The sequence below is a fragment of the Corapipo altera genome, unplaced genomic scaffold, assembly GCF_003945725.1.
Source record: "Corapipo altera isolate COAL_440 unplaced genomic scaffold, ASM394572v1 0, whole genome shotgun sequence".
NCBI classification, from domain to species: domain Eukaryota; kingdom Metazoa; phylum Chordata; class Aves; order Passeriformes; family Pipridae; genus Corapipo; species Corapipo altera.
This window is the reverse complement of record NW_020884872.1, coordinates 4498777-4526299: the sequence shown is the minus strand read 5'-3', so window position 1 is coordinate 4526299 and position 27523 is coordinate 4498777. Positions and strand designations below refer to the sequence as shown.

Sequence of the window (27523 nt, the reverse complement as noted above, 5' to 3'; positions counted from 1 at the left end):
GCGGTGGGCGGGGCCGGCGCGGGGTGACGTCGGTGCGCGGCGCGGTGACGTCACGGCGTACGCGGCGGCGCGGGCGCATGGCGGGCGCTGAGGGAGGAGGAGGAGAAGGAGCCACCGGCGATGGAGGCACCGATGGAGCCACCGGCGGAGGTCGTAGCCCCGCGGCCCGCCCGGCCCTGGCGCTCCGCGGGGCCGTGATGGTGGCCAGCGGCGGGGGGCGGCTGCTGGCGGCGCGGTGTGGGGAGCCCGGGTCAGTGCTGGGCGGGTTTGCGGCGGGGCCTGTCCGGCCGTGCGTGTGCCCTGCGGTGGGAGGTGAGGGGAGAGCCCCGGAGCCGCTGCCGGAGCTGCTTTCTGTGGCTTTTTCGCGCTCCTTGTCGGCGTTTTCTGCTACAGAGACTTGGCTTTTAAACTTTCTATACTTTCACGGTTTTCCTCCACCAGGTGCCGGTTACTGCCTCGTGAACGACTGTACGTAACATATAGATTATATATGTGTTACGTACATAATATATATATATGTACACATATAAATGCGCACATTTATATATGTGTACACATATACATATATATAAAGTATACATGTATGCACATAACATAGATTATGTATTTAGTGATAAATGTATACAACATATGTAGCAGAACATATAATAATATGCAGTTATATAATATAGACACACACATATAATATATGTAACATATAGCTTTTATTTAAAACTATAAATGTATATAATATATATAATAATATATAATACAGAATTATATAGAGAGTACATCGATATGTGTGTGCATATATAAATATCTCACAGAATATGCTGGGTTGGAAGGCACTCACAAGGATCATCCAGTCCAGCTCCTGGAAAGGACCATCCACAAGAATCACATACAAAATAACTGTGTTTGGTGTCTATGAGTAAGATGCACATAAATATCTCCAAGATGGGTGTTGGAGGATGGTACCAGGCTCTTTTCTGTGGTGCCCAGCGACAGGACAAGGAGCAACGGCCCTAAAATAAAACACAAGAAGTTCCACCTCAACATGAGGGTGAACTTCTGTACCTTGAGGGTGGGAGAGCCCTGGGGCAGCTACACAGGGAGGACATGGAGTCTCCCTCTCTGGAGACATTTCCAAACCCACCTGGAGGAGTTCCTGTGTCACCTGCTCCAGGTGACCCTGCCTTGGACTGGATGATCTCCAGAGGTCCCTTCCAAACCTGACGATTCTATGATTCTGTGACTGGGTGAATGCTGCTGACAGATGGGTCAAGTCTGACACAAGTGAAATATATGTAAAATACAGGGTTACTTTGCCAGTGGATGATGATTTCTTTTTTTGGCATCTGTGTGCAATCCAAGGTTTTAAGCTTCGGCCACATCTGCAGCGCTCTGGGAGCCCCCTTGGGCAGAGGTTGTCCCTCAAGATGGGGGTCAGCTGTGCAAGAAACCATGAAATAAGAGCATGGTTATAAGAGTTGGCACCCTTTTTAGTTAAGCTCATGGTTGTTCTAGTCCCAGTGGGTTTAGTCTTGTTTTTATTTTGCAGTGGTGAGAGTCTCTTCGTGTACGATTGTGTCAGCGCGGAGAAGAAGACCTTGGGAGATAAAGGGTGAGGAAATCTGCTCTGGCAATCTCTGTGTTCCTGGAGGGGGCATCTCCTCCTGAGGTGGTGTGGCAGTGAAGGCAATAAAAGAGTCACAGGATGACTCCTTGAGCAGGTGATGGGTTGGTTTTGCTAACCCTGATGGGTTTGTGTGTATGTTTTTCTTTGTTTTGTTCCAGAGGCGTCAGTGTACTCCTTTTTCTTTTTTAGAGAAACACCAGTAGTACAGGGAAGCTGTGGATGCCCCATCCCTGTTAAGTGTTCAAGGCCAGGCTGGATGGGGCTCTGAGCAACCTGGTCTAATGAAAAGTTTCCCTGCCCAAATGGCAGGGGAGTTGGAATGAGATAATCTTTAAGGTCCCTTCCAACCCAAACCGTTCTGTGATTCTGTAGTAAATGAATCCCAGTGATTGTTCTCATTCAAGACATTTATGTAAAAATGCTGCATTTTTTATTATACCATCTAAGACAAAAAAAAAGACCCCACAGACCAGTTACATAACTTCTCCTTCAGGTCCATTCTCTAAGTCACGAGAGTTCAAAACTGAAAAAGTATTTTTCTTAGTTTAAATTCAACCAGTGGACATTATTTTACCTGTAGCCAGTCTTACTGATTTCACCTAACTTTGAATCAAGCTCTGAAAGCACAAACTCTAGCATGGTTTGTTTGTTTGTTAAAGCAGGTATTCAGGCAAGGCTTAGACTTTATATCAGTTTTCTTTTCCTTGGCTTTTTTCTTTGTATTAATGTTCAAATTGGCTGAACCTTTTAAGCATAAATAAAACTTTTTAGGATTTTGCTTTGTTCTTCACGAGCCTTCGTGGTGGTGTAAGAACAACCTTCTCAAGGACTTTAGTGTCTCTTGTTGTGAACTATTCCCCTTCTCTCTCTTAGGCAGGATGGAAAAGCAACAGATAAAGGAACTGATGACATCCTGGCTTTTGCCTTCTCCCCATCAGGGGATTATTTTGCCTTGACAGATGACAACAAACGTCTGATCCTGTTCCGGACAAAACCTTCCTGGGAATGTGTTAGTGTCAGGTAAGGCAGCAGGATGTTGAATGTCACTTTGTTATGGAGTTATGGCTGATTGATTCAGGGTTCTAAAACAGGAATACTTGGTCTGTTGATATTTGTTATCACTAAGCTTTTTTTGGTTTTCTGGTTGTTTTTTATTTTCCCTTGCTCAAAAGAATTGAATGTTTTTGGGACTTCAGAGATATTTGTTAAGAAATGATGCATGGTCTGCCCCACACCAAGAGTGAGACTGCAGATATTTATATCATTGGCCAAGGGAGGATAATCTCTTTTCTTATTCCAAAAGACAGTATTTACGTCTTTAAGAACTGAAACTATACCCACTCCTCGTGAACACTTAAGATTGGGGTCTGTAATAGTGATGCTGAGCAGTTCAGTGAGTGCATTGTCTGTTTTGATTTGGAGGAGAAGATGTTTTGGGGAGTTTGTGACTTTTTTTTAAAGCACATCTTTAGAAGTGCTGCAGCTCTTTTCCTTCTGTACATTCCTCCTGAGGAAACAGCCTGCAGCTGTCCACCAGAGGTCCTCCAGTTACAAGTTTTCTGCTGCTACTTGTGACAATTGTCTGTACAAAAAAAAAAAGGACCAGGAAGGGCTTTATGAGAAAGTAGCTGAGCTTGTGACAACTCTGCTTTTGGTGGTCTCTGACAAATGTGAGGCCCTGGTTGCAAGCCAAAATGGAATGTCTGTAGCTTGGCTGTGTGTGTAGGGTACAGGATGGACCTTTGGTGGGTTAAACAGTGTTGGAGTGAGGAAGTAATCATGGCATGAAGTTGTGTCAGGGAGGTTTAGGTTGGATATTAGGAAAAGGTTCTTCCCCCAGAGGGTGGTTGGACTCTGGAACAGGGTCCCCAGGGCAGTGGTCACGGCACCAAGGCTGGCAGAGCTCAAGGTGCAGGGTCAGGAGTAGGACTTTGATGATCTTTGTGGGTCCCATCCAGCTCAGGATATTCTGTGATTCTGTGACAAAGCCAGAAATGGCAAATTCTGTTCATTCTGTGTCCTGCCTTCCCTGCTGCCCTGCCTTGTGTGTCTTGCCTGTAACGTGCCCTTGGATAATTGTTGGGTGGTTTAGTTTCTGCGAAAAGGCCAACTAGGACCACAGCTGGATATTTTTGGGAACGTCATTACCTCCTATTAGGAAACTGGGAAACAGACTAAAGGCTGTGTGCATGGATAAGGGAATGCCAAAATTGAGCTCTGTAACTTTCATCTGTGTTTTGTGGCAGGCTGTATAAGTTTCGCGTGGTGCTGCCTTTTGTAGTCAGCTCATTTCAGACAAAGGGGAACTGTTGAATCTTTGTGCTTAAGATCCCGAGTAGAACAATGAATTTGGAGCGAGACTTATTCTTGTTGGCAAGGTAACCTGTTTTGGGACTGTGTTGCCTGGCCTGCAGTGTGTTAGTAGGCATTCTTGTCCTATACAATTCCTGTTGTTGTGGTGTTCCTTTAAACAGCCCCTAAAAATGATTAGAATTTCTGTCTTCCTACCTGAAGTGTAGTATATTGGTTTTTTGCTTCCAGATGGCCACTGAATTTCAGAGTGGGTGAATATAAATGTCCATTCCACATGATCCTTGGCATCCACAGGCCTGTGTTAACAAACAGGACATAAGTTTTCTGGCATATATGGTCCTTACATTTACCTGAGTAGTTGTAAGAAAACTGTTACCTGCTACACTGGCAACTGGAACTGTAAGATGCTGGCAGATGATGAGGGAAAGTCAGAGTTCAAGTTCAGGGCTTTGCCTGAACAAGGTGCCCTGAGACTGTGGCTCTGACTCAGGCTGTGAGGAAGGGCTTCTTTTCACAGCACAAAGTGGCGACTGGAAAAGTAGTTTCTACCCAGTTTTTAAATGTGTTGCTCCAAAGGACAAATCCTACCTTGTCTTTTCTGCATGTTTAACTTGTATTTTTGTTATGGAGAGTGCAAGAAAGATCATTGGCCTTCTTTAGAGTCCTGGCATGCTGCCTAGGCCAAGTGCTCAGTTGAGTAGGTACCAAAGCAAAATGCAGTCATGCAGCTTTTAATGATCTCCTTTTTTTTTTTCTCCCCCCAGGTGTTTGCTATTACATAGTTCAGACATTCACTAGTTCTCAAAAGTGCTATTTCAGCCCCATAATGTTATTCTCATTGCTGCCATTTCGAGAATGTTGCATTTGAGAGGGGTTTTTTTTGTGCAGTCTCTTGGTGTGTTTTACTTTCAGACTTGCTGAATCTGTCCTCCAGAGCTGTTCAAACTGTGCCATTTTTCTTTTAGGTTTGTGAACAGGAGATGCACAGCCCTGGTTATTACAGCTGCAGAGGATAAGATTTTCGTTGCAGACAAGTCTGGTGATGTCTATTCTTACTCAATAACAGAACCTCAGGCAGATGGAAAACTTGAGCTGGGTCATGTGTCTCTGCTGTTGGATGTGGTGAGTGTGTGCATTGTGTATCTGCTGTACAAACCTGCATTCCTGCTTGTGTTTGTCCCAGATTTATGAGGGATTGTTGCTTTTGTCCCAGATTTATGAGGGATTGTTGCTTTTGTCCCAGATTTATGAGGGATTTTTTTAATATAATGTATGTGGACTTGATTACTTCTCAGATGAGTTCATGGCATCAAAGTTTGGCAAGGAAAGAAGCTTATCAAAAGGGTTATGTGTTCTGGGAATATTGAAAAAGATTTGGTGATGGAATATATATGGGAATTCACCCAGTCTGTCATGTCAGTTGAGCTGTTTCAATGTGATAAGTTTCTTTTTAATATCAGTGGGATTTCCACCTGAACAGTGGCTTTCACTGGACTTGGAAGTCAACATCACTTGTCTTAGTGAGGGAGAAAATTACTGTCATAAAGATTTATGCTTAAATTGTCAGGGGAAAAGAGAGGCTTAGTGTTTTCAGCTGTCTTTTGGAGTGAGGAGATACAGATAGTTTACTGCTTTTCTGTTTTCTTAGTTAAGTAGAGTTACAAGCATTGAACTACTGGGCACTAAAACTCTTCCTTTACCAACAGGCTCTGAGTCCTGATGACCAGTACATCCTCTCTGCAGACAGAGATGAGAAGATCAGAGTCAGCTTGACAAAGGCTCCTTACAGTATTGTATCCTACTGTATGGGGCACAGAGAGTGAGTTCACTTTGGGCAAAAGTCATTGTGTGCAGCTCTTGCCTGCACATCCACCTTCAGTGTATGAAATTGTCTCCTCAAATCATATTAAACAACACCCTGGTCTGAGATAGAGTCATTGAATGGTCTGGGTTGGAAGGGTTAAAAGTCATCTAATCCAAACCCCCTGCAATAAGCAGGGACATCTTCAACTAGATCAGGTTGCTCAGAGCCCTGTCCAACCTGGCCTGGAATGTTTCCAGGGATGGGGCATCCACCATCTCTCTGGACAGCCTGTTCCAGTGTTTCACCACCCTCACTGTAAAAAAAATTTCTTTCTTGTGTCTAGTCTGAAAGTAGGCTCTTAGTTTAAAGCCAGTACCCCTTGTCCTGTTGCAGCAGGCCCTTCTAAAAAACTCTGTCCCCGTCTTTTTTATAATCCCCGTTTAGGTGCTAGAATGGAGTAAGGTGTCCCTAGAGCCTTCTCTTCTCCAGGCTGAACAACCCCCAATTCCCTCAGCCTGTCTTCATAGCAGAGGTGCTCCAGCCCATTGATCATTTTGATGGCCTCCTCTGGACCTGTTCCAACAGGTCCATATCTTTTTTGGACCTGGGGACTCCAGAGCTGGACACAGCACTCCTTTGGGATCTCACCAGAGTAGAGGAGCAGAATCCTGTTGGCCACAGGAGGCTTCAGAGCATAGAGATTGTTGGTTCAGGATGGAGCCTACCTTAGTCTTAGGAAGTCTTTGTGGTCTAAGCATATGATAATTAATTTAATGGCATCTCAATGCAGAGCTCAGACTTGGAGGTTCTGCCTGGACAGTAGGACTGTAGTGTGCTGGAGACTGAAGTATGATCCCATTAAATATATTCAAGGAAGGGAACCTACAAGAAAGATGGAGAGAGACTATTTATAAGAGCCTGGAGTGACAGGACAAGGGGAAATGGCTTCAAAATGAAAGAGTAAGTTTAGATATTAGGAAAAAGTGGGTGGTGAGGCCCTGGCATAGGTTGCCCAGGGAGGTTATGGATGCCCCATCCCTGGAACTGTTCAAAGCTAAGTTGGATGGGGATCTGAGCAACCTGGTCTAGGGGAAGGGGTCCCTGCCCATGACTCAAAAGGCAAATAAGCTTTTAAGTCTTTTCTCTTTTACATTTTACTGCTTAAAATGTCTATCAGTTGTGGTATTCTCAAATTCTTTTGACTTTGCCTTCCAGCTCTGCGTGGTTTCGTGGGTTTTTGAGTAGGGTAGGTGGGTCATACAATGTTTTTTTTTATTTGACTACTTCTACATTTTGAAGTCCACACTGACCAGGTAGCAGAGAATACCTACCACTGCACATGTTGGAGAAGGCATGTCATTCTGCTTGTCTGGCTGCTGAGTTATTTGGGGATAACAATACCCTTCCACTCACATTCTTCACATTCTAAGATGATGCAGCATGGTGCAGTCAACTCACTCTGTCAAAAACAGGAGTTAAACAAAGAGTGTTACTGGGAAGCTTGAGTGATGAGTAGCAACCTATCTAAACTTGCCCACTAAGGTGTTTGAATAGAGCATTTAAAACACAGATTAATTTGGAGTGGAAGTTTGATATTAATAACATAATTTGGGGGGTTAAACTGTAGAATTTAATTGAATTTGTCGAATTGTATAAAAGAAAAAAATAATATTAACAATCCGAGTAGTCTTTGATCAGGTGAGTGTCTGTAGCATATTTACAGATCCATGTCTGATGTTTCCACCTACTGTGTACACAGTACTTTCTATGAGAAAGACACTTTTAAATGGGGGCTGTTGTGTCTGCACAAGGAGTTCATCAGTGGTTGCAGAGTGAAAAGGCACTTAGTGTGAAATGATTGAAATACATCTAAAAAAAAATCAATATTTAAATTAGGAATGCATAAGAAAGGGTTACACAAAGCAGCTGTGATTGTCTTGTTTCACAGTCCTGAATTTTTTCCTCTCCACGGGGCACGTGGTGATTCTTGCTGGATCTATTCTGCCTGCATGCAGCTGCCATTTCTGCTTTGACACGAAATTTTGTATTACAGTGACCAAATCTCTTCTGTTTTTTTTTACTCCATGGCCTCAAAATTGTGCCTGTTTTCAAAAGCAAGACTGTTCCACTCAGGTAATGTTCTGCTCAGGTCACTGTACTTTAGGTTGCTGAGCTCTAAGATAATGATGAACTCCAAAAGTTCAGGTCCTTGGTACTCACCAAAGACAAGTCATGGTAGACACAGAGTATTAAAACTATCACTGGTGTGTTTTAAAAGAATCTGTTGGTTCATGTTTTTAATGTGCATCATGGACTGAGAAAGGGCAACATGCTACCTGAGTACATCTGTCTCCACTGGCATTTTTTGTTCTAAATGACAGTGTTCTCAGCTGGGAGGAAGTCAGTAGAATTCCCTGAGTGCAGATGGGGAAATATATTTCTTTATTAAGTAGAAAGTCAGTAGTTTGTGTAGTGCATATATACTAAGTACCATAGACCTGTTTTTTTCTTCCTCCTCATTATCTTGATGTGGAAAGTCTGTTTATTTTAAGGTTCTCTTTAAAGTTGGTGGTTTTTCTTACTGTGTGTGTTTAAAGACCAGAGTGTCATGCAAGAGAGTTCAACTTTTGACTGCTTTCCCTTTAGGTTTGTAAGCAAAATATTTGTAATACCCAACTGTCCTGATCTGCTGTTGTCAGCCTCTGGGGTATGTATTGCAATTTCTTTGAAAAAAGTGTTTTGTTTTCTTTTTTTTTTTAAACTTTAGACTAGTGGTTTGGCCAAGTACCTTGGGATATTTGGAATAATCTTTCCTAGTTTACAGCACAGTCTTCTTCTCTCCTTCCCTCCTTTTCTTGGCTTTCTGTTCAGTATTCAGCCACTCTATTGGTAGATCATATAAGAACCTTTTACTGTGCTTATAGTAAAAATATCTCTGGGATGGCAAAATCAATGTCCTGAGTATTTCTTCAACGTGAATGCTTGCTTTGGAGCACAGACAAACTTCAATCATTGGGCCATTGAACAACTTTGAATCAAATGGGTTTTGTGCCAGCCTGCCATGATGATGAGTGTCTTGAGAATGAACAACTTAGAATCAAAGATTATTGTTTTTTAGAGGTTTTAAAATGAGGCAACTGTCCTCTCTACACCCTCCCGTGTGCTTTCCCTTGTGAGACTTGCTCTGAATTATGTTCTTGTCAGTATGTCCTCATCCAGAGCATGTTGTGTAGAGGTTGCAGTGCAGTGCTGCACAGTGCTTGGGTGAGGACTGAAGAAGGGAGTTTTCCCTCCTTTCCCTCCCCAGCCCTTTTCCTAAATTGATGGCATCCTGCTGCCATGCCAGATCTGCACAGAGCAGGTAGATGGTGTTGGTCTAAAAGAAGGGAAACAATATTCTTTGTTTCCCAGACTACCAAAACTGCATAGGAAACAAGCAGTGTGTTCTGTGAAGATCATAATAATTCTTAGCATTTGCTTCCCTAAGGCTCTTGTCCCTCTAATTATTTAAGCAGCTCTAGTGTTAGTGCTGTGCACGAGCATATTTCATTGTTAGCAAATGCCCTTTCATGACTCTGTTTTTCCAGAGAGGTGTTTAACTTCTCTCCAGGAGGTTACTAAATCAAATGAGAATTTGGATGATAACAAGAGCAGGGGGCAGAGAAGGGCAGCCTGAAAGAATTGCCATTAGAATGCTGAGCACATGTGTTACTGTGTTATTGGAGACAGACTTGAAATGCACTTCTCCAGCTACCCAATTTCCACTTCAAAAGGGGAATTAAAATTAGCATGATTGAATAATTTAGAAGAGAGGGGAAAATTATGTTAATTAAAATGCTTTATCTGCAATTTGAGGTCTTAACTAAGTGACTATTTAGCAGCTTCTGTGGGGAGCTCTTCAGGGAAATAAGGTTTAGCTGAAGGCCATGAGTGACTTCTCTTTGCCTGAGGTGCTGTTAGTAATAGACTTGTGTCCACTGCCATCTGTCCAGGACTCGACTCTGAGACTCTGGGAGTATAAAAGTGGAGAAGAAGTGCACTGCTGTCAGCTAAGCAGCATCTGTGGGCCTGAGGCAGCCAAAACTGACCAGGTAATTTTGTTAAAAGTGTCTCCAGTCAGTGAGTAGAGAACTTATGTGAGACCTAAAAACTGTTACAGTAGCCTGGGATTTTGGGAAAGGAGGAAAGTCCCTGAAATCCATTCCTGTGTCTTGTGTGCATTTATAAAAAGTACCAAGCAGTGACCAGAAGAAGCTGCTTGTAATTCTTCCCAAATACAAGTTCTGCATGGTGGACAAAGCCTTCTCTTGAATTTTTTTCCAAAAACACAGGTGCTATGTTAACCAGGCAATATGTTGGAAAGATCTAAACATTCACCCATTTTTTTAAAATGCTTAAAATTTCAAATGAAGTGTTAAAGTTGCAATTTTTCTGAGCAAAAAAGCAGCTTTGTAATATTTGTAACCAGTGATCTGCAGTACTGCCCTGTGGAGTCAAAACTGGGCTTGTTCCTTTAGGTTGTTCTGCAGCTGGATAGTGTCCAAAATTAAAATCTATGAGTCTTATGTGAAAACTGAATACCCCAGGAGCTCTCCTGAGCTTCCAGCCTGTACTTGAGTGGTGTCACACACACAATTTGGGGTGCTGCTGTGATCTGAGGTGTTACTCTGATGTGAGCAGTCGTTCTGGTTGTGTTTGATCTCTGGTTTTGTTTTTTCTTGTGCTGTGGTTATCAGAAGACCTGTTAGCAGTCAAACAGCACCAGTCCCTGTCCCTGCTGTGTGGCTGGTGTTAAACCAGCTGCTAACCTGTTGGGTTGTTTAAGAGTTACCACCCATCCTGCTGGGTGTGTTTGTCGTGGGAATGTCTAAAAACACTTCTTTCCCTGAAGACCACAGCTGTTTCCCAGGTGTTAGGTAATGGGAAGCCTGTATCCATGCATGGCTTTTGAGACAGATCCACTGTGGAATCCATATCCAAGCTGGAATTGAACTGACAAGCTCTGTCTTCCCTCCCTTGTGTTATGTTGTGGTTTGGGTAGTCAAAAGTATGTTGTGCTTGGCCTCTCCACACACTTGGAAGCCGCTTGGATCACAGCTTTCAAGGCTCAGATATTGGAAATCTTTTGGGTTTGGCCCAGAGTTCCTGTTAGCAGGGATTCTGGGTGGTATCTATATGGACAATTCAACCTGCTCCTGAGCTTGAAAGTGTATTTTAAAGCACAGGTACCTGTCATGCACATTCACAAGGTCTCTGGCTCATTCCAACTTGATGTTGGCGCTTGAAATATTTGAAGAAGCTGTTGCTGGGTTTTTTCACAAGTAAAAAACGGGGGTTCCAAAATGAGGTGATGAGCCCATTTAGTTGGTATCCACTGATAGTCTGGGTGCAGCAGGATTTGAGTGAGGAAAGGAGAATTGAGTGTGAGGCATACCTACAGAATTACCATGTACAACCTTCTGGAAATAAGTGGCTCAGGGAGTAGCTAACAAGAGTGCTTTGTTGAAACAATGTGGTTTGGTAGCCATGCAATCCATGTCTGCAGCAATATTGCAAGGCACTTCTTTTGTAGGGAATAATGGTTTTATTTTAAAATATTTTGCCTTCTAGGTTTATAGGAGCACTGAGGACTAGTAAGCAACCAGCTGTGAAGTGGGGAATCCAATGATTAATTTTAAAATTGCTGCTTGTTGCTTAGTCTGGCTTAGCATTTAGTAAGATGGCTTACATGTAAATTAACAGTGCTTGGTCTCACACTGAATCTTAACTTCACTGTTTACAATTTTATCAAAATAATATTAAGCTATGTAATGGACTATAAATGTAGCATCAGATAAACTAACAAATTTCAAAAAACTTACTTACTGCAGGCAGGAATTGATTTAAAAATACTTTTTGACTCTTTCAGAATGTTTTTGAAGGCTCTTGAATGCAGTTTAATAACATTTGCCTTGTCTCCTAACACACCTGATAAAGTGCCTTCCAAAGGATATATTTTATGCTGATGTCTCAGGAGAAATCTGGGGTGCCCTTTGTTTGAGGAGTCTCTGTTTAGCTTCTTTACCTCAGTGTGAGTAAGCAAAAGACAGAAAGGGAAAGCCCACAAACTGTGAGCTAATAAATATAAACAGCAATCAGTTAATAAACCCCGTTCCTGCAGTGTTTTGCACGTGTTCCATCCACTTCCCTGTGTCTCCTGATGGTGATTTTGGAAGCCCCAGGCTGTCCTGTTTCTTGAATCTGTGAAATCCTGCTGGCTGCCCACCCTCACAGGTGTTTTAGAGGGAAAGGAGACTTGTGTTTTGATGGCATCATAGTGCTAGAAATGCCAGAGGTGACGTCTGGTGACAGTATTTAGTCATGCTGTGCATCCAGGTGTATCACAGATCATCTTCACAACCTAGTGAGACATTTAACAGTCTGAATTTAAGGAAACAACCTCTTGAGTCTGCACTTTACAGGTTGTAATTAGCACATTGTCTGCAAATGAGTCTGCAACCAAAGATCAGGTGGGGATGGAAGTGCTTTTTCTTCTCTTTAGTGTTATAATTCATTTTTACCATTAATAAACACTGTGAATGCTCTGAAGCTTGAGACACAGCTTGAAGCACAATGAGAATGGAATCATCAGTAATGATGGGTCATGTGAGCACAAAAATGTGGGCTTATTTTGCTTGGCAGATGATGAATATGTGTCTGTTTTGGGAATGTAGGAGTGTTTTGAGCAGTGTAGCATTGGTTTCAGCTGATGGGTTGCAGATCCTCAGTTCATTTTCCCACTAGAATGGGAGTAATTCTCTAATTCCATAGTGCTATATAAATATTTTTCCTGCTTCAGAGCTTTCACCTCATCTGATCCTCTTGACAGCAGAAGCTTGTTTAAAGTCCAGAATGTGAATTGCACAACTCTACCCCAGTGCACCAGTACAGTAATTTCTTATAGGGTCACCTCTTCTCCCAGATGACATCAAAATATAATTTTAACATGTTGCCAGGCTGATAACAGTGTTGCATAAACCCTGATTAGTTCAGAGAGTATCAAGTGAACATCTGTTTATCACAGACTGTTCCTTTAGCTCTTCCTTAACTGATTTCGTAGGCTTGTCCTTGACCAAGATACTACTGTAGGTCTTGCATTTCCTTTGCTGATTGTTAACTTGCCCACACATGGGAAGGAAAGAGCTTGGAAAGAAGTTACATTTTTTTTGTCTCTTTCCAGCTGTGAATAAAACTTGGTTCAAAGCAAAAATCATCCTCCTCCTCCTCCCTCCCCCAGTCAGGGTGGGGGAAAGCTGCTGCCTAATTGAGGTTCACAGAGCCCTTTGTCTCTCTAACAAAGCACTTGGCTGTGTAGGTGGGCACTTTCCTGCATGTTTGTCAGGCAACAGGTAGAAAGGCAGAGCTTTATTATTAGAAATAAATATCACATGCTTCAGCTTTGTTAATATATGTATCTCTTGGCTTCTTCCCTCAAGTGTCTGAGGAACTCACTGGTGGTTTACAATAAATAGGAGCTGTCAGTTCTACTCCAGAGCTGTGGTGTAAATGGCTCTGTACTGCAGAAAGTACATTTAGACTTATTAGCTACAGAGAACCTTTCTGATTCAGCCCACTCATCCCACCAGGTATTGGGAACCATAAGCATTTTTTATGTCTGTGTGAAACAGGGGTCCTGGGTCCCGGTGCTAAATGTGGACTAACAACTTTGTATTTCTCCAGAGTAGCAAGAGATTAGTCCCATCTGTTCCCAGGAGCCCTGAAACATATCAGTCCTTTTGATAATGGTTTTTATAAAGTGCTCCTCTTCTGTACAAGCAGGCAATTGAGCATGTGAGTGAAAAGTGTGTGCCTGCTGTTCTTGCTTCCCTCCCATGAGATTGTATCTCACAGAGGATCTTTTCTTCTCATTTGCTGGAGATGCACGGTGGAACCCTGTTTTTCAGCTGTATTTATACCACTAATTAACTTTCTTTCCCACGGTTGGTTTATCTTTTAGTAGTTGCATCCTGTAATGTTGACAAAATAGTTGTCTTCTGCTGTTAAACCTCCAGACTTGAATATTTGGAAGCTGTACAGCTTGCTTTGCTTCCTTACACTGATTGCAAAATTCCAAAGCAAGCACCCTGACAATGCCTGTACATCAGCTGGTAGCTCCAAGGCTAAAATCCCATGGTTACTCCCAAATTCAGCTTCACTTAGTGAACCAGAGGTTCTGTCTAGTGACCAGTGTTGTGTTAGGGAAGGAGGTGGGGGTAAAAGTAAGGAAAACTTGAGGATGCATCAGAATCCTGCCAGCAGAGTGTCAAGAAGATATATTTTCCCTGCCCTAAAGGAAATAATTCACTGCTGCTCCAGTAGTAAGGTTTTAGTCATCAGAAGTGCTGGTGTTGTCACTGCTTATTAAATATTCTTGAGAACCTGCCTTCTGCTGTTGCAGTTTTGTCTTTCACGTTATATAACAGATACTTCTGAAAAAGGCACCCCAGGACATCATCTTGCAGGTTCTCTGCTCCTCTCAAGTTCTTACTTCCCACTCAAGGAACCACAAATCAGTTGTTATTTGTTTCAAGTAGTGTGGTTTGTGCAGCAAAGGTATTTCTCTGCTTCTCTCCCAAACAAAACTATATAGCTTCTAAATTAGGAGTGTGATGTGGGGGGTTTTTTTTGTTGTTGTGTTGGTTTTGGGGTTTTTTTTAATGAGGAAAATGGCCTCAGGCAGTTGTTCCTTGTTCTTCAGAACACATTTTCTGTGGAGCAGTGTGGCTTCACCCAGACACAGGTTGAAAACAGCACAGCAGGGATATTAGGGATATTAGCTATGCATCACTGTCTTTGTTTTTTAACAACCATAACAGCAGCTAATAGCCTGTGTTTGTAATATCTAAGCTGCTGGTGTGATATTCTGGCAGAGCAGGCTCAATGTCAATGTTTTTGCCATCAGCATTTGTCATTTGACAGCACTGCAGGAGAGAATATTTGAAGGTGGTGTACTTTTCCTTCATGTGTTAGTTTGTCTGCTAAGAGTAGTTCACTCAAACCTTTACATTGGATCTCTGGAGAGCGTGGAAGGGAAAAGTTTATAAACCAGCAAACACTGGTACAAAAATAAATTGGGCTGCAGTTTGAAGGTAATGATGTTGCTTAACTTGCTGTAAATTAAGACATCTGCTAAATTTTAAAGGCTGAGGTGTGAAATGGAATGTGAATTTTCTGCCCATAAGTGGTCTTAACTTACAAGGATGTTTCTTTTTCTATTCCTAATAGAAATACACCGTGTCAAGAATAACCTACTGCTGTCAAGGTGGTTATGTTGCCATTCTATGTGACAGGTAAGAATCAATGGAATAATGCCCAAAATCCTCACAGCTCCTGCAAAGGCAAGAGCAGCTTTCCCTGCTGGCTCTCCCAGCATTTCCCCAGCCTGCAGTACTTGGTACTGTGGATCTCCAAATGTCCCAGGCATTGCCTGTGGCCTCACAGGGAGCCTCTGAGTCCTTACTGTGCTTGGTCTGAGCACATCTGAGTCCTTATTTGCTTGGTCTGAGCACAGAGGTGAGCGAAAGGGTTACCCTGCTTGGTTCAGTTTGGCAGATTTTGTGATGCTTTTCCCTCACAGGAGGAAACTCGAGGCTTGGATGTACCAGAGTCCCGTTCTCCCCAAATTGCTGTGCCTGACCCTGTGGTTTGGGTCCCGTTTTGTTCAGGGTGCTGTGGCAATGGAGCAGCCAAACTTCTGTTACCTGTAAATGAGTTCAGCCATTCTGTTTAAAACTGTGGAGAGGCCACATTGACTTTTGGGTTCAGATGTGTGTCTGTGTGAGGAGAGGGTGCTCAGGAGCTGATGGGCCTGAGCACTGGGGAGCCTTACAGATGCATCTGGTGGGGCAATGTCCTGTGGGGATGGACAAGCCCTCTTTCCACATCACCTTAAGTCTGCTAAGGAAGGTGTTCTTCCTGACAAAAGCTTGCCAACAGGAAAAGGGAGGGATTGCCAGAGCTGCCTGTACAGTGAAAGAGGCAGTTTGTCCCTTGCTCTTTTGCCAAAGTAAGGAGCCTTAGCTGCTTCCCATTGCACCTTCTGCATGGACATCCACACTGGCCCTGGAAGGGGAAAGCCCTGTTCCTTAGGCCAGGGGCCACATTGTGCTCTGCATCAGGCTTTTATTTTCAACTCCACAGCCCAGTGGTTTTAAACAGGGCTGTCATGGGGACCTGGTGGGCCACTCAGGAGGGAGCTCAAGTGTCCTGCCTGTCCAAGGGAGATCAGGAATCATGTGGAGACTGTGGTGGTTAGAGGAGAGAGTGCTGATGGGAGAGGTGGAAAAGAGAGCAATGGCAGAGCCGTGTTCTTCAGCTGTGTCAAGATGTCCTGTCCCTTTCATTCCTTCCTCCCCTCCCTTTCCTGGTTTATTTTGACTGGTGTTCAGCTACATATTCCTTCAAGCCCTGTAGGTCAGTGTGCCATGATACAACTTTCCTTACATAAATCTTTAGTAATCCTTATGAAATTCCCTTTACTACCTTTTCTTTTAAACAGAAGTCAGCACTGACTGCTTTTTTTTCAGGTAACACTTGAAAAGCCATTTGACATGTTGGGTATTTACAGCTTCTGACTCAGATCATGTAATCAAACTGCACTTGAAGTGCTAGAGTATTTTTTTTTTTTTTTTGCAGTTCCTAATGACTTTGCTTTGGCTCTGCTTGGAATTAGAGTGGGTGTCCATAGTTTGCTCTACAAGTGATGGATGTAGGTGGATTTTGCAATGATGCTAATTAAGTTTTCCCTCTCAAAAGCATTCCCACAGTCTACATCTTTCAGCTCGATGCCACTGCCCAGCAGCTCGTTTACAAGCAGCAAATCCCTTTGCAGCATAAAGGTTGGGACATTGCTTTTGGGGAAACGGGAGATCTGTGGATTTTGCAGGAAGACAAGGAAGCTCCTCTTCAGTTGTACAGAGCATGTGATGGACAGTGGAAGGTACCTTGCTAATGCTAACATCCTAAATGTTTTGTGTTGTCTTGAGACCACAACGAAAATGGAGCTAATTATGTTTCATGAAAGATGAAAGGCACTTTTCTCTATGTCCTGAGAAGGATAAAAGCCATAGATGCACATCTCATTCTGTTTCTCACCTGTGTTTAACTCAAAGGTGTCAGAAGCTTGTTATGAATACCAGTGTATCCTCCAGCAAAGCTGACATCTGGAACAGCAGGATCAAGCAGAGTGGTTGTCAACCATTGCACTCAGTATTTTAAACTGTTTCCTGTGTTAGATAAGAAAAAAAACATGGAACAACCAAATCCCTTCTGGTTTGCTCAGGAATGCTTTTCACACAGCCTTCCTTGTGGCTGCCTCTGAGGGATCCTTTGAAGGACAAGGCATTCTGGGAGTATTAAGGGAATTATAACAGGGAATAAATTTGGAGGGATGTGCTATCAGGTTCTCTGTAACAGCCTGTTAAACAACTGGAAACTCATTTGTTATGCTTGTGAGTGCACAGCTAATTATGGTCTAGTTGTGAAGTGGTTTTAAATGAAACTTTTCAATGTGGTCTTTGACCTTATGTGTTCTTGTGATGCTCCTTTTCCTCACAGATTAGTAGGTGAGCATCCAGTTTCTTTTCATTTGAGCCCCAAAGCTTTCCCAGCAGAACACGAGATTTCAGTCTGGGTTTCAATACCGGTCCTGGGAAAAAGGAGCCCCAAAGAGATCACGAAGGGCTTACACTTGCTCTGTGTCACTATACTCTTCTGAGAGCTGTTGCATTTTTCTCTGTGCTGTGAAACATTAAATCATTTAATAATCCCAGAATATCATGCAGCATTCCTTCTTTCCCCAGGCTGTAACTGATGACAAAGGATTGCAGAAGATGTCAAAATATATTCAAGACAACTGGACGGTGTTCGAAGGTGAGAAATTTGGCCTGAAGGCCCAGGGAATGCAATTTTTTGCAGCTAAAGAACATGATTTAGGAACAAGATTAGAGTTGAGGTCAGTTCAGGTGTTTTCTCAGTTTCATCACTGGGAAGTGAATGTAGATCATGAAGTGTGTTCAGGTTACTGTTATCACAAAATGATGTAGGGATTTAGAGCTGAATTGCAGGATTATAAGTGTTTCCCGTAGACACCTTATCACAGGGATGTGTCTCAACACCCTGTGGCAGAGCTGCTGGAGTCTGTCTTCCTGCTGTCATGTCATGTACAGTTGTTTGTCCTGTCTCTTGCCTGGGTGTGACACTTTTATCAGAGGTACAGTGGAGCCAGTTAGAATGGAATAACCATGGGAGGAGCAGCTTTGCTGTAAAAATGGGCCATACAGATCCACCTTGGCAAGGCAGAGTTCGTGGAGCCTGCTGTGGCTGGAAGGTGTGACCCTGGATGATATCACAGATGACATTGATTAATACCAGGGATGGCTCATTTTGTTCTTAATTTCTACGCCACTTCCAGTCTCTGGCAGAAAAAAAAATAATGCCTGCTTTACTAGTTCAGAAGCACCCAATGTTTCCAGGATTTTTTTGTGTTTAAAAAACACCCAGCTTTATTTAGAAGCTGAAATAATGGCAGTGGTGGTGCAGGGTAGAGAAGGGTTGTGGTATATACTAAAGTCTCAATTATGTATTGAGACTTTATTAATTGAAATTTCTCTCCTGTACTTCACTGGGAGACTGGGAGCCTTCCTTAAAGAAAGTGTTACAGTTCTCCCCAGTCTTTTGGTCTGTTCATGGTGGCCATATGTAAAGATGGAAGAGTTGCAGGAATGTGCAGTCTGGTGTAAAGTCTCCTTAATATCTAGTGTTGATTTAGCATGTAGCTGTCATTAAGTTGGTCATTAAGTGGTAATTAAGTTGGTACAGTCTTTGAAATCTAAGTCAGGTACTCCTCTAGAAGGGAGGTGTTTGCATGTAGACGTTGCAGGCTTAATAGTTCACAGCCAGGCAGATAATTAGGAGTATGAGGTCTGAGTGAAAATGAGCACAGAGAAGGAAAAAGAGCAGGCAGGGGAAGAGGTTCTGAGCATAATTAGCCCGTGGAACAAATGACTGATAGGAGGTACCCGGCTGTGTCTGCAGCTGGGAGAGGGAGGACGGCTCAGATGACAGGGTTCATTATTGCTAATTAGTAAGGGGAGGCTCACTTGATGAGCACTTATTCCAGTGCATAATTAGTGATTCAAAGGTAGTTACATCTCCTAAAAAAAGTGATCATTACGTTGTTTAAATCCAGTCTTACATTGCTTAAATCCAGTCTTAATGCCTGCATATTGTCCTTGTTTAACCTGGCTGAGGATTCTGTTGGATTTAAGATACATCAGTCAGTCTGGAAGTATCACAGAATCATAGAATAGTTTGGGTTGGAAAGGACCTTAAAGATCATCTTGTTCCAACCCCTGCCATGGGCAGGGACACCTTCCACTATCCCAGGTTCCTCCAAACCCTGTCCAACCTGGCCTTGGACACTTCCAGGGATGGGGCAGCCACAGCTTCTCTGGGCAACCTGTGCCAGGGCCTCACCACCCTCATAGTAAACAATTTGTTTCCTAATGTCTAATCTAAACCTCCTCTCAGTCTGAAGCCATTTCCCTTTAGTTCACACTGAACAGTGAAATTGTGTTATAACAGAAAAAGGTAGAGTGAGATTTAGTGCAGGCTGATCAAGTGGTGGGTAGCAAGAATATTTTAGCTGACAGCACACCATGTCTCCCAGGGCAAAAGGCCAAAAAAGACATTACTGTGTGAGTGCAAAACCCCTGAAAGTCTGAGAACCAGCAAGGGAAAGTTGCTTTGTCTGTCTACCGAGAAACAGGGGGATGCTGTATATACATTACAGTAGCTTCAGGACCAAACCTTAGCAAATCATGGGTTTCCCTGCATTTCTCCTTTAAGATCATGAATTTTGGTATGTGGGAAAGGGTGGGAATACAAAGAGAACAGGAGGTAACTGGCTTTTTTTAGAAATGTGGACCTAACCAGATAGTCTTTTCCTATATTCTCTACAGACACAATCTGGTTGGGGATTTTTGGATAGCAGTTAGTTCCCTGTTAAATTCATCTAAATCTACAGCCTCAGTGTGAGGAATATTATACTGAATTCACAGAAGATGTAACAAAATCATTGGAGTGAGTGCTTAGAAATGTGTGTGTGCTGTAGGACATAACTGCTTGAAGTCTACTCCTTTGGGCTTCTTTAAAGTTAGTACTCCAGGGAAAAGTAGCTGAGCACAGTTAGGTAGCAACGACCTTGGGGGGAGTTGTCTTGGGGGACAACTCCAATGGGACATCAGGACTGCAGTCATTTCAAAAACAGAAGCCTTGAAGTCTCCAAGTGTCCAGCATGTGAGGAGAGCTGCATCCTCTCTTTGCTTCCACATCAGGTGCTTGCCTCTCTATGAATTTTTTAGCCTAAAAATAGAGGTTATGCCTGGTTGTGTGAATGCTGAACAGATGCTTGCCAACACAAATGGGGCTTACACAGGGTAAATATTAATATTTAATCACAGAGTGGTTTGGGTTGGAAGGGACATTAAAGATGATCTCATTCCAAACCCCTGCCATGGATAGGGACACCTTCCACTAGGCCAGGTTGCTTCAACCCCTGTCCAACCTGGCCTTGGACACTTCCAGGGATGGGCAGCCACACTGTTCCAGTGTCTCACCACCTTCACAGGGAGGAATTTCTTCCCAACATCTAATCTAAATCTTCCCTCCTTCAGCTTAAGACCATTCCCCCTTGTCCTAATACTACATGCCCTTGTGGAAAGTCCTTCTCCAACATTCTTGTAAGCCCCCTATAGGTACTGGAAAACTGATAAAGCTGTGGTCCTGTGTAGGACCACAGTAAATGAGTTGAAATGCCACTATCCATAGTTACAGTGCAGGAAGTAATTGATGAGACTGCTAAGGGAATTAACACTTGTCATCTTGCTTTGCCCAACTGCAGGTTTTGTTGGTGCAGGAAGCTACTACAGACACCTCTACAAGGCTTCATTTGATAACATGGATGAATATCTACAGAGGAAGGAGGAAAGGTTACAGCAGCAGAAAAAGAAAAGGCAGAATCTGCAATGTGGTTCCAATGGACAGACAAAAAAAAAGATGAAGGCTGAAGAGTCATCACTATGACTGTTGTTAACTTGTACCTTTTGCCTTGATGAAAGGAGGTGATCCAACTGCAGACTGTTTTTATATGTAAAATGAATTCTGGAAGAAGACTGGTTTAAACTTTTATTCAGGTTTTCAGGTAACCTGATGTGACAACATCCTGCTTGCAGCACATAATGCATTTACAATATGCCTGAGCTTTAGCAGCACTCAGTGTTAGTGGTTCAGTCCTGGGAATCTCTGATGCATGACATATGAATATTGGAGATGGTATTTTCCTTGAAACAGGATCTTCTTTTTGCCTACTGTGTCCAGGCTTTCTTCTTCAGGTGGAAACACACCTGATGTGATTTTCTTTTGGTTTGGTTTTGGGTTTTTTTAAACTTTCTAAAAGTTTTCTTAGTTAATATATCTAACTTAGTGTACCTGGCTATGGGAAAGGGAATGTAGCAAAATTCTTGCTGTATATGAGAAGTTTTAGCTGAGAATTTCTCTTTGTCTTCCCTTCAGTTTACATGGTTGGGATTCTGCCTAGTTTCTAATCCATTGCTTCTTACTTGTGAAATATTTCTATAGGAAGAAGTGAAAAAGTTGATTTTTTATTTACAAAGTAAAAGTAAAATGTGTCAGTCAACTTTTGTGTTATTGGAAGACCCTTCTATTGCAATATGATCCTGCTGTGTCTGTAAAAATCATTTGAGAGGCCTGTGAGCAAAACCTGGAGTGCATCCTGCTTTCTTCAGCAAGAACTCTTCCATGTTGCAATTAGCCAAGAAATACATCTTTTTGAAAAGTTATCAACCAGAACCTTAGGGGATCACTTGTTGCTTCATCATGGGGCAGAAGATGTGTTCATCTACCAGATGGTATCATGTCCTGTATGGAATAAAATGTACTTTACAAAACCAGGTGTAGAAATCTGTACAATCCATTAAAAGTATTCAGAATGAACCTATGAACCATGAATAGTTCTGTAGGTCTCTTTATGTAGCTCTCCCCTCTGGAGTATCTGGACACTTAAAATTTTTGCACTCGAATTCTAGCTACACTAATGTTTGAGACATTTTGAGATGTAGCTTGTTTTGAGGTTGTCAGGTGTGAAGCAGAACTTTCTGTTCATGTCTGCTCAAATCCAGTCTTGTCCTCACTGTGTGTCCCAGAGGCCACAACTCTTCTGTGCTGTTGGATGTCACATGGATTTTCACATTCCTTCTGTTTGGAAGTGCCCCTTAAAGCATGTCAGGTGCATTAGTACAGAGCCACTCCTTCACCTCTGAGGTGTGATTTCTTTTTGTAACTCCTTTTAGGTAAAGAACGTTCTGCCTTGGCAAAGGTCTCTTTGGACAGAAATTGCAGTGTTAAGGGTGGTAAAGGTCTGGTTAAAAGTCACAATTCTGGCAGGAGCTGCCCTGGCAAGAGTAAAATGTGTAGTTTCTATTACATGCAGTTACATAAGAATGCATGTCCATAAAGATCATGGTCCAGTGTAGCAATTCAGCCCCTCTGTCCAATATCCATGTATCAGGGATCTGAAGCATCTTGTTTGGGAATCTCAAAAGCAGTTGAGTGCTCTGGATAATGCTGGTAGTTTGCCTAAATCCCACGCTGATGAGAAGCTAGGATTAAAAACCCTGTAAATCCAGGATGGTATGAGGTGAAAACCTTTAGGATTGTATCTGGAACAGTAACTATGGGGGTACAACACTGGTGCCGAGTATTTTTCTTGGTCCTCAAGAAGGGATGAGAAATTGCAATCTGAAGTGCTTGATAGTGGGTAAGAACAGTGGCTTGGAGACTGGAACACCTGCTATATGATGGTGGCTGTTAAAGCTTTATAGTTCTTTTATTTATCTATCTTATTTGAGAGCAGCTCTAGGGAAAGCAGCTGGGGAGTCAATTAAGGAAACTTCATGATTATTTGGGAGAAGAGTTTGCTGTTGGGCAGGTTCAGTACAATCATACCAGAAATAGGCCAGTATTCACACTGCCTGTGAACCAGACAGGACAGGAGGAAAAGGTTCTGATTGGATTTTTTGCTAGCTATGATAAAGGAATGAATTTTTACCCCTCATGAAGCCTGCTGGTACAATGCCAGCTGCAACATTTTTGAACAAATTTGAATCTGCAGCAGGAGTCTGTTTTGGATCACTTCTGCATGTCACCAAGTATGCTGTTTTTGGGGGGGTGGTGTGAGCTAAAGGCAGGGCTTTTTTGTGTCAACAAACCATTATTTTTGCCAAGTCTTCTGAGGTCATGTGGGCTGGTCCCAAGAATTGCTCTGATGCTCTATCCTGAGCACAAGATAGATGCAGGGATCACGGAGTGGTTTGGGTTGAAAGGGACCTTAAAGATCATCCAGTTCCAATACCCTGCCTTGGGCAGGGAACCTCCCACTAACCAGGTTGTTCAAAACCCTGTCCAACCTGACCTTGAACACTTCCAGGGCATGGACACACTTCCAGGGATGCTGGAAGCTGTGAGCATGCAGGGCTGACACAGCAAGTCGCCTCCTCTCTGTGACATTCCTGCTCACCAGAGGTTTTTGCCCAATCCTGCCTTGTGTTTAGCAGCTTTGATGTTGAGTGTTAGGAGTCCATATGCATAAACAAAACCATTTACTTAGAGAGGAGGAAAATCGTCTGAGGACAACACAGGTAACTGTTTTCAGTGGGTTGGTGACAGATCCTATGTGAGGTTTCAGCGTGAACATCAATATTATTACACTTCTAAAGGGTCAGAGACTGACATGGCAATTCCTATCCCTGAGGGATATTTTTCCCCAGCCGCTTTCTCAGCACAGGGTAGACCTTGACAGTGATCCTTACCCTGCCTGCTGTCCTGGAAGAAACCCAAAATTTCTTCCAGTGCTTGAACTCATGACAGATCGTGGTGTGTGGGAGTGACATGAGATGTGATATCTGGCAGATGGTTCAGGCCTTTTTGTTCTTTTTTCCTGCAAGTTTTCCTCGCCTTTCCTATTTCATTTCATGTTTCCTTTTCTGCACACAACAGGTCCTGAGCTTCGGTGCTGAGACCATCTGTGTGTCTGTGGATTGCTTTGAAGGGATCCATGAAACTTGCTGGAAGGTCTAAATCCTTCTTTTAGACATTTTTCCAATGTGCCTTGGTTGGAAAACACCCGCAGATCATTAAAAGGGAGTGAATACCACTGCTGCAGAGGGAGACAACACTCCTCTCCCTGGTATTTGAACTATTTCTTTCTAGTGGTTGAACCTGATGTCACTTGATTGTGTTTATTTTCTGAACTTGAACCAAAGCCTGTATCTGTGCCTGGCAAAAAGGGGATGGGTCAAGGAGGGTGTAGTTTTATAGCAGAACTGGAAGCTCTCAAACCATTGCAAGGGATATTTGCAGGCCATGGGAGTTCACCCCACATTACACTAGAATTTTTTGTGGTGGTTATGCAGCTACCCTGCTTCTGTCCTGAGCACTGACAATCCCAGGAGCTTTTAAAAATGCAGGTAGGGAAAAAGTTGAAACAATAACGTGTTTCTTTGCCTCAGCATTTTAAACCAAAACATAAGCTTCCTACTCCCATTGCTGGGATTTCACCAGACCCCCTTGAGGAACACACTGTTAAACAGTGTGACCTTTTATCTGTCATAACAGGAAGGAATTCTAACCAAATACAGCCCAGTAGTAATGCTTAAGAACATTCTTTATATTTTTAACAAAACTTTGAAAGCCAGTTTATTGTATAAACAAAAAAAATCTGTAAACAAAAATGTTCCTTTCTTGGAAAAAAAAAAACCAATACAATGTAGTTTCTTTATCTTCAGGCTAATAAAAACTTGCTGCCAATTTCAGTACACTCCAAAATCTGCTTCAGCTTTCTTTGCTGAACTGTTTTGTATGAAGTGCTTTGATCTGAGAAGGAAAAGCCCTACAGTCTGAAGTCTTGCTGGTTGTCCCTGCTGCCATCTGTCCTGGAGATGTGGCATGAATGAGAGCAGAATGACCTGGAGTGTGGTGGTTCACAAATGGGGAAAAAACAGGCTGTCAATAGTTGTAGATGCAGAGGCTGGAAAGAAAAAGGACTGGAGGACTGAATGTTGTTTCCCAACGTATTTGCACAGGTTATCATCCACTTCTGAATACCAGGGTTCTGGAAAGTCCTTCAAGGACTTGAAGTAAAGTCTCTTCCAGTCTTGAAGTGGTCATTGCTTGATAACCCACATCAGCACTTTTTTTACGCAGTCACCTGCACATCTCCCTCCCTCAGGCAGGTTAAGGTCAGAGCAGGGATTGTGTGGAAAGAAATCCTGTGACTAGCATGCTATGAGGAGAGGCTGAGGGAGCTGGGGTTGTTTAGTCTGGAGAAGAGAAGGCTTAGAGGCGACCTCATCACTCTCTTCAACTACCTGAAGGGAGGTTATAGCCAGGTGGGGGTTGGTCTCTTCTCCCAGGCAACCAACAATAGTACAAGGGGACATGGGCTCAAGCTCTGCCAGGGGAGGTTTAGGTTAGATGTTAGGAAGAAATTCTTTACAGAGAGGGTTATCAGGCGTTGGAACGGCCTACCCAGACAGGTGGTGGATTCACCATCCCTGGAGGTTTTTAAAAAGAGATTGGACGTGGCCCTTAGTGCCATGATATAGTAATTGGAGTTGGATCAGGGGTTGGACTTGATGATCTTGGAGGTCTTTTCCAACCCAATCTATTCTATGATTCTATGATTCTATGACTCTGGAAGTCAAAGGAACTGCCAGGGGCAGCAAGGAGATGAACTGTCCCTGCAGGTAGGGACCAAGTGCAAGTCCCATGTAGTGCACGACATTTGGCAAGCCTGTGATACCAGGCCAGCATGTCCCACGGGGATGAGCAGCTAAAATCCATCAGAGCTCATCTCCAGATTGAGCTACCCTGGCTGTGAGTGCCTCGGAGGCTGGACCACAGCTGTGAGTAACCATGAACACGGATGAAGAACGTGTTGTGTGACCTGATGCTTTGTGTTTGAGACAGCTCACAGCATCAGCAATGTAATTCTTTTAATACTGTATTTTTTTCCCCTTTACCATTAGTAGAGATAATTTGCATAGGCATGAGGTGGATGTTCTGATGTGCACAACCTGAACATCCAGGAGTGGCTGCCCCTCGTTTCCTAATCAGTACAGCCTTGAGTTTCAACAGCTTTTGGTAAGTTTGGTGAGTCAGTGCCCATTGGATATGGGAGTTAGGTACAGTTGTTTGATTCATCTCTTAATTTGAACAGCACATTACAGCTAATATTATTAGCTCCAGAGAATCAGCAGCAAGCAAATACAGGTAGAAGCAAATAGGACATGAACACAGCCATGGAGCCCCCCCTGCTTCTCTAAACAGCAAGACTCAAGCTCTCAATGGAAAAGGTCTGTACACTTGCTCACCTGTCTCAGATCTATCACATTTACACCTTCAAGCAACATACAGTACTTCTGCATGTTGCCCATAGGGATAATAAAAATTTAATAGTCCTATCTGGAATGGAAATTTTGATTTTTGGACTGTTAGACCTAATCATATATATTTATATAAATATAAAAGTATATATGTAAGAAACCCCACACCAAACAGAAAAAACCCAACCGTTCGTAGGACACCCAAACTGCTTCCTAACACAAAATAAGGAGATCCTTGCCCTATGTTGTATCTTGCTGTCATCCTTTGGCATAAACTTCACTTATTCATGGGAAGAGAACAATACTGCACTTGACCCTCACCTCTCTTAACCTCTGTGGGAGAAGGGGACAACCTAAATCCTGCACAGGGGCCAGGGAGCAGAACATGCTTTGTGTTAAAGAGAGTACAGTGTATACAAGTAGCTGTTGCTGTTAATCCTCTCTGAAGTGGCTGCTGGAGGAAGGCAGTTATGAAACACAATATCCAGTGTGAAAACACAATTAAAGCGTCCATTTTGGCATCCCATCTGTGCAGGTTTTCAGGCGTGGAGCTTGATTCACTGCCTTTACAGCTGTGCTGCCTCCCACCAGGGCTTTGTGCTTTTAAATAAGAACTCTGTTACTGTGTTTTCTCATCAGCATGTTGTCAAGATGGCAGCATCCCATGTAAATTCTAGTTAGTTTTCTTCAGTGCTGGCTGTCTTGGATTTCTCCATTGGCTTTTCCCCTTTATAGCTGCAGTATTTCATTGCTCTCTAATATTTCAAAGCTCAAGAAAGGCAGGGTGTGACACACCAGTTATATTAAAGTAACGTTACTGTGATGGTTTTTTCCCTATTTCCTCATCTATGGAAGGATTCATGTTATTATCTATGCACATTTTGGTTTACCTAAAGCAATAACTCATCATCTCATCTAAGGCAAACAGTATTCAGCAAATAAACCAGCCACTAGAAAGTGAAAACTTCATCTTCAAGGAAATAATGATTGTATTAATTAGTCACTGTCTTTAAGATTTGCATGTTCTGCTTTCCTGGAATACTTTGCCAAGAAATTCTTCTTTGTAAACGAGGCAGAACTGTTTTTTGTCAGGCAACTTCTAGGAAGAACAGTACTAATCAACCAGTACTACTCAGTTTTCCTGAAATCTCTTGAGTCTTTTTAGAGAGGAAAGCAGTTCCTATCTGCTTGTTTTCATGCAGAGACAAAGGGACTTTGGTCATTATGTCATAAGATTGAATTTTAAGCCTTTTCCCTCCCTTGCCACTGCCTTTATTAAAAACAAAA

The 27523-nt window shown here is 42.8% G+C and overlaps 1 protein-coding gene across 1 annotated transcript; it reads left to right on the top strand.

The window, feature by feature from the left end:
• The first annotated feature begins 69 nt into the window (after window positions 1-69).
• On the top strand, window positions 70-24661 carry WDR4 (WD repeat domain 4). Its single transcript, XM_027635306.1, has 11 exons — window positions 70-250; window positions 1541-1603; window positions 2492-2638; window positions 4897-5053; window positions 5638-5750; window positions 8382-8442; window positions 9728-9826; window positions 15000-15064; window positions 16530-16713; window positions 17576-17645; window positions 20677-24661. The coding sequence occupies exons 1-11, from the start codon at window positions 78-80 to the stop codon at window positions 20856-20858; spliced, it is 1314 nt and encodes a 437-aa protein (XP_027491107.1). The 5' UTR covers window positions 70-77; the 3' UTR covers window positions 20859-24661.
• The last annotated feature ends 2862 nt before the right edge of the window (window positions 24662-27523 follow it).

Coding starts and splice junctions, on each gene's coding strand:
- WDR4 (XM_027635306.1), top strand. CDS start 78: ATGGCGGGCGCTGAGGGAGGAGGAGGAGAAGGAGCCACCGGCGATGGA. Junction 1,604..2,491: donor AAGACCTTGGGAGATAAAGG/GTGAGGAAATCT, acceptor TCTCTCTCTTAG/GCAGGATGGAAAAGCAACAG. Junction 16,714..17,575: donor CATGTGATGGACAGTGGAAG/GTACCTTGCTAA, acceptor TTCTTTCCCCAG/GCTGTAACTGATGACAAAGG.